Source organism: Benincasa hispida, chromosome 9 (assembly GCF_027475165.1).
Source record: "Benincasa hispida cultivar pf3 chromosome 9, pf3_genome.v1.1, whole genome shotgun sequence".
NCBI classification, from domain to species: domain Eukaryota; kingdom Viridiplantae; phylum Streptophyta; class Magnoliopsida; order Cucurbitales; family Cucurbitaceae; genus Benincasa; species Benincasa hispida.
The window spans coordinates 4,057,816-4,064,438 of record NC_143486.1 but is presented as its reverse complement, the minus strand read 5'-3'; the positions used below and the strand labels follow the sequence as shown (position 1 = coordinate 4,064,438).

General features: G+C 36.1%; 1 protein-coding gene across 1 annotated transcript; it reads right to left on the bottom strand.

Annotated features, from left to right (window-relative positions):
• Positions 1 to 691: 691 nt before the first annotated feature.
• On the bottom strand, positions 692 to 6,332 carry UBP1B (oligouridylate binding protein 1B). Its single transcript, XM_039042750.2, has 12 exons — positions 6,067 to 6,332; positions 5,132 to 5,193; positions 4,655 to 4,757; positions 4,425 to 4,501; positions 4,293 to 4,354; positions 4,119 to 4,206; positions 3,848 to 3,923; positions 3,741 to 3,771; positions 3,446 to 3,565; positions 3,146 to 3,231; positions 2,631 to 2,807; positions 692 to 1,241 (listed from the first exon to the last, which is right to left on the bottom strand). Exons 1-12 carry the CDS (start codon positions 6,169 to 6,171, stop codon positions 957 to 959), a joined length of 1,272 nt encoding a protein of 423 aa, XP_038898678.1. The 5' UTR covers positions 6,172 to 6,332; the 3' UTR covers positions 692 to 956.
• Positions 6,333 to 6,623: the final 291 nt, after the last annotated feature.

Here is a 6,623-nt window from a genome sequence, read left to right as displayed (position 1 = left end):
GACAAACCAACCTTTTTCGCATTTCATACAAAATTAAAACAAAAATGTTGAAATTGTTGATTAAATCAATGTTTTCTGCATTTTCAAATATCTATTTGTAGTAGATTCAAAAACTAAAATTAAATATATAGTTGACTAAAAAACGTGTAATATAACGTGGTGAATTAAATGTAGCCACAACTCTTTCATGACAAAAAAAGTAAATAATAATTCAATTTTTTTAGAAAAATCAAAATTTCTTGCCACATGTAATTGTTGTATAATCCAAACTACACCCAGTATTTTTATTTTACAACTGTTCTATCCAGAAATGTTCAAAAGAACAATATGATTAAAAAAATAGTGATAATAAAGTAAACCGTTCACAGCCCTCCGTGGCTGTCACACAGTTAGACAACAGTACAGTTAAAAACTGAGACCATTTCCCATGCCATAATATAGAAGGAAACGTCGAAATTTTCAAATTATTTAAAACATCCGTTGGGAAAATAAAGATCCAAAATTTCCTTATAAACATGATAATCAGCCGATTGTTTTGTTCCTGGCATGTAATAACACAAAACAATTAAAAACAATAGGGAAAAAATTATATTCTGAAGCATCATCAACCCTTCACAAAGAAAATAGAAAAGGCCCAAAGAGAAAAAAGGGAAAACTAAATTACCAAGCTATACCCAACTAGTCTCCTAAATAATACCACCAAGAATCCTCATATCCTTGTATAAATTCAGATACTCGGGTACATAATGACATTTCATAAACACAGCTCCCAGGCTATTTAAAAACTGAAACAATAAAAAAAGATATAACTAAGGCTCAGAAACTCTCCACAAAGAGGAAAACGAAAAAGAAGGAAAAAGAAAAAAGAAAAAAAAAAAAAGAAAAGAAAAGAAAAAAAAGATCGAGAGATCTCGACAGAACTAAGCACTCCATTTTGTATACACCTCTCATCAGCCTTACTGATAATACATGAGCTGCTGAGCTGCCGCAACATTCTGAAAGCCACCATCGTAGATGGCCTGACTCGAGCCAGCAGCACCCATTCCCATGGCTGCCTGCTTTAAAGGATGTGGCGCCTGAGGGTGCATGAGGGCATGGACGCCGCCCATCTTGCTCATGGCCAGTTGCCGCTCGTATGCTAAGAGATCAGTTGTTGAGAGTCCAGGCAATGGAACTGCTGCAGGTGGAGGAAGCGGGTTGGAGATGGTTCCAGGTGGGGTCGGCTTGCTTCCCCAAGAGCACTGCACACAGAGTAATGGTGCAACCCGGTTAGATCAGAATTAAGACTAAGAAAGCCACAAACTACTCTGAAATTATTAACCGGTGCTATGTGCAAGAGGAATAGCTAAACATAATCACAAATAGTTCCTAATCTTTTCGGTTATTCCAAGTTTCATCACTAGTCTTCCTCAGGTTCTGAATCTTACTCCTGCATTAAAATTTAATTATGTCATTCTGTTCAAATAAAAATTGTTAGAACTTGTTAGTAGATTATTGTTTTACAACTGTTGGACATGTCTGCATCTTCCTTGAAAGAAATGAACGGGAAAGTACAATTATGCATAGTGTAGCATCTGAACGGAACGTCCACATGTTCCCCCAAATATGTTGATAAAACAATCATTTTAATCATACCTCAACTTTTAAACAAAAGTTTCACCTAACTGAAAATTTTCAATCCATTAAAGAGTAGAATTACATGTTTTAAAGGATCTTTCGACAAAATCGACAATTACCTAGGCTGGGACCATTTCATATGTTTGGCAATAATAATAATAATAAATGTTTAGATCCCAAGACATAAGAAAACACAAAATAAAAATACTAAAATATCAATAGCCTTTCAAGTGGGCTATGTCATTTTATTTATAATTGAATCACATATCCTAGAGATATTTCCAGTACCTCTCAGTAGTATCTCATCCATCACATTGTGTCCTTGAGGTGTGGTAAGCAACCAAGATCCAAAATTAGGTAACATGCAACCCTTAATTTTTAGGTTAAATAATTTCTAAAGCTTCGAGTCATGTCCAAAATAAAAATAGATATATTTAATAGACACATTTTAGGTTGTCAGACATGTCTGCAATGTGTCTGAACATATCCATCTCTATACTTTGTAGTTCATCTTCTTATTTGACCAAGGACGCCCTTGTGCCAATTTGTTCGGATTTCAAACACCAGAAAATAGAAGAATATTAATATTGCAAATAGAGAGGGTAGGGACTCTACCAAGTCCCACATTGGACAACTCCCAAAATCATTTGCCACTCGAAGATCACCAACTCCTCTAAAAGTCACCCCTAACTAATTACCCACCGTGTTCATAGATCTACTTTTTTTTTTTTTTTTTTTTTTTGGAGAAAAGGAAATAGGCAGAGTGTATGATATTTGACAAGTAATATCTACTAATATTCCAAACATATCAATCACTTACTAGACTCTTACATAATAATAAACAACAGATAAAAATGAAAAATTGAACTGATGGAATTCAAGACTGCACAAGGAGCAACTGTATGCCATAAGATGAAGAATGCATCAGTTTCACTATGAACGAAACTTGAAAGTGCAATCATCATTCCAATAGAAAAAAATAGAAGCTTTGTATACAAAGCAAAAAACAAAACCTTAATCTGTTTGCCACAGAGAAACGACTGAGCATTCCCCATCTGAATAGCTAAAGCTGCCTCGGCATGAGTGCTGTATCGAACAAAACCAAAGCCCTTATCACGCTGGATGCGGACCTCCTCAATCACACCAGCCCCAAGAGAATGAAAATGGCGATGAAGATCAACCTGCGTGGCCTGTATAAGGAAAAATCATTTTAAAATTTGCATAATTGTCAAAAACACCCAAATATCACAGATGTCAACAAAATAAACGCTACGCTACAATATTATCCTCCTAGAAATTATTCAGACTGTCCATTTCTGGCCTAAAATTACAAACCAAACAGAAGCACCCTTCTAGAGACAGGAAGATTATATGAACCTCGTTTTATATAGCAACCTCAACCAAGTGGTACACTTGCAAAAACTTGGCAAGCTGTGTACCATATCACCTCCATCGTGTTATTTTGTCATTGGCACAAGTTAAATTAACACGTTTAAAAAAATTAATAAAGTTAAGAATGAGGAATTACCTCTGGAGCAAGATTGCCAACATAAACAGTAGTGTACTGAGGATTGTTCTCCGGGGCATCACTATTAACTGTTTCTTTACCGTCTTCTGCAGAAATGTCAAAATTCAAGTAAGTATCGTCAAAAGCTTCGGGGATCGATCCTCAGGGTAAGGAAATCGAAAAGTGAGACATTTTACACTTTTAATTTCTAATTGAAATTACTAATACTGCTGCTTTCTACAGCTTTTGAATTTCAGTCGCTTCAATTGCTACAAATAATCATTATTGCAAAGCAGCATAAACATGGGTATGAACACTAACCAGATGATCCATTTGTAAGTTCTGCAATGCTTTTCACATCTGAGCTCTGCTTGTCGTCATTGGACCCAGCACCCTTTGTTGCCCAGTTGCAGCGAATCTGTCTACTTCCAAGCCACTTGCCTGAAGGAGACCATATATCGTAAAAAATAAGGCAATATGGTCAAAGGACCATTTCAATTTCAAAAGTTAAAAGACAAGAAATCCCCAAGATTTTTTTTTACGTCGTTTTAATTAGTCTACCAAATGATAGTCTAGTACAAGAAATTTGAACTATCAGCGGTAACCAAGTCCTTACCAGTCAGGTCATTTATCGCACTTTGAGCATCCTGGAAAAGGAGCATAATTTAGTAAAGAGGAGAAAAATAACAGAAAAATAATATACTTTGATTATGTAGTTTGAACCTGTTGGTTGCGAAAGGAAACAAAACCAAATCCCCTGGAACGGCCAGTCTTCTGATCCCACATAACTCTGGCATCACTGAAACCAATAGAACATGATATCAGATGTTGCAGGTTAGAAAAGACAAACTACTAACATACTCATCCTAACTTCAATTATGCTCTTTGAGCTGTCAAAGTATATCAAACTTATTCATTTCAATGGTAGAAATTACATGCAATATTCAAAGGGCAACAAACAAATAAAAAAGAGTTTATAGGGGCTGAAGCTTACGAACAGCTAGGGAAAACAGAAAAGCATGCAAACAAAGTAGAATCGGTCACTTCAGGGCTAAGATCACCCACAAAAATGTTGAAATGACCTGTACACAAAAGATGCAGCCGAATATAAGATAAATTATTTAAGCCTTTGCAACTCACGGCCATTGATCCAAAACAGATACCAGACCTGATGTGTCCTCTCTCTGACCACTAGCATAAGCCCAATTTACTTTGATAGGCTGCCCAAACCTGCAAAGTACATATTGAGACAGGAAACAGAAGTACAGACGGGAAATAAGAAATTCAGTTATCTACTTACAAATGCCTCCCATTAAGTGACAAAATAGCCATAGCAGCCGATCTGCGATCAAAATAGTGAATAAATCCATAGGATGACTGCATAAAGCAGTGGCAACAAGGATGTTAATAGACAAGAAGGAAACAGAAGACCTTGAAATTAACAGTAATATAAACAAAAAGATTTATCCCATTGTATGAAAAATAGAGCATGAACAAAGGTTTTGCATCGTAAGCTCCTGTGATGCCAACCTTCTCCTTTCTGACAAGCTTGCAGCTCTCAACAAGGCCTGTGCTCCCAAAAACCTCTTGAAGAAGTGGTTCTGTTACCTGTGTATGTACATTTCCCACGTACCTGCATTTCCTCAAAATTAAAAAAACTAAAAATTTTAAAAAGGAAAAGAAAACAAAGAAAATACAAAAAAAATATATAAGTAATCAAACAGAGTCATATGGGTATACATAAAAAATTAAAACTAGTATTAAAAAAATCTAGAAATTTGGTTGAGATTTGAGAAGACATAATTTTAGAGCATTAGCTCAGAAAATTGAACTATTAGAGATCCAGTTTCTAAGGAATTATAGATACTTAACGAGAACTAGATAGTCAATGACAATTCTGAGACTGAGAGACATGATAACTGCAAGAAATCATACATTCCCATAATGCAGACAAAAAAAAAAAAGGAGGTAACATTAAGGGGATAAAATGTCTAGAAAATCACTTACACACTACGGCAGGTACTTGGATCAAAACCCGGTGGTAAATTCCCACTTGGAATTGGTTCAAGCTGCATAATGGAAACAATAAAATATACCAAAAAAAAGGGAAGAGAATTAGAATGGTACGTGAAAAGGAAAACGAATCTTTACGAAATGGGAAGAAAACAAAGAGATTGTAATGGATGCAATCATGCAGATTAAACGAAATCTGCAACCAAATGAAAAGCTGAACCTCCATGTTATTTCAATCAGTACATTGGAGAGACAGAGGCCACACAGTAAAAAAGAAAACAGCGAAAATAACAGGAAAGACACGGCCTGGCCACCAAGCACTATGATATCACGTCACATGGAGCTTCCATTTCTATGATAATGTAAGCTGGTAAAACCCAACTGGGTTGGTAGTACTCAACTGTCATCAACTGGGACGATTGAGTGATGTATAAAATGGTATAATCTGCCTGAACCCCAGAACGGAATAAAAAAAAATTAAAAAAAAAAAGAAACACAAACATCTTGTATCCACAGCATACACGCCGAATGAAATATTTTAGCCCCAAAAGTGAACCACTGCACGGCACATCATACAATCATCGATGGCCCTTGAGCATCTAAAGGATCCTGTTTCTCGTCTTCTAAGAAGAAAGTTTCTTCAATAAACAAAAAATTAATCCAAACAGGCTCAAGATTACACAGAAGATACCCACAACTAATAAGAAAGCAAAATACGACTACCCATCACAAACACTCAATTCACATGGGGAAAATCATTTGTTTACAATCCTTCAGAACTCAAAACGGTAAAACAGAACGCCACAAAAATCGGTGATAACTTCATAAGTATTAGTCAGAGATCGAGAACAAAATACAGAAATGGCCGAAACAAAAACGTGTAGATCATACGAATGTGAACCTAAACGAAAACAAAAAAGAAGTCGAACCTGAGGGTGAGCTAAGAGACCAGGATGGTAAAGCGATTGTTGTTGAAGCAAAGCTTGCTGCATCAAAGCTTGTTGTTGTTGTTGCTTCAATCTCTGATGTTGCATTCTTGTTTCCTCGATCAATTTTCCGCCAAAAAGAACGAAAAATTTTACCGGGAAGAAGAGGGGTTAGGGTTAAGAGTCGAACAAAGGCGAGAAAAATTAGAGAGGGAAGGACTTTTCGGGGTTGGGGGAAAATCAATTAGAGGCTCTAACTCGGATGACTTATAAAATGCCGGTTCGGGCCCGGGCGAAGATATGGTTACAGACCCGTTACGCACGAATATGCAACAGCCAATCCAGATTTGACATGTATACCCTCTACCATCAAATTGGTTGGCCCGTTTTCTAGCTGACGAACGTCTGCGACAGTTCCATATTCTTTGATTTTCAAGGGAAAGGGATCAGTTAGAATTTTACGATAATTTGGTATAATGTTTGGACTATTTTCTATGTAAGGATAAATATTTCTTAGTTTACAATGTTCTAGTTAGTATCATGTTTTTATTATTTTATAG

Excerpts from the sequence above, each read along its gene's own strand:
- UBP1B (XM_039042750.2), bottom strand. The coding sequence starts at position 6,171 with ATGCAACATCAGAGATTGAAGCAACAACAACAACAAGCTTTGATGCAG. Across the intron at positions 3,566-3,740 it reads TGCGATAAATGACCTGACTG|GCAAGTGGCTTGGAAGTAGA; the intron begins GTAAGGACTTGG and ends GGTCTCCTTCAG. Across the intron at positions 3,232-3,445 it reads ACTTACAAATGGATCATCTG|AAGACGGTAAAGAAACAGTT; the intron begins GTTAGTGTTCAT and ends ACATTTCTGCAG.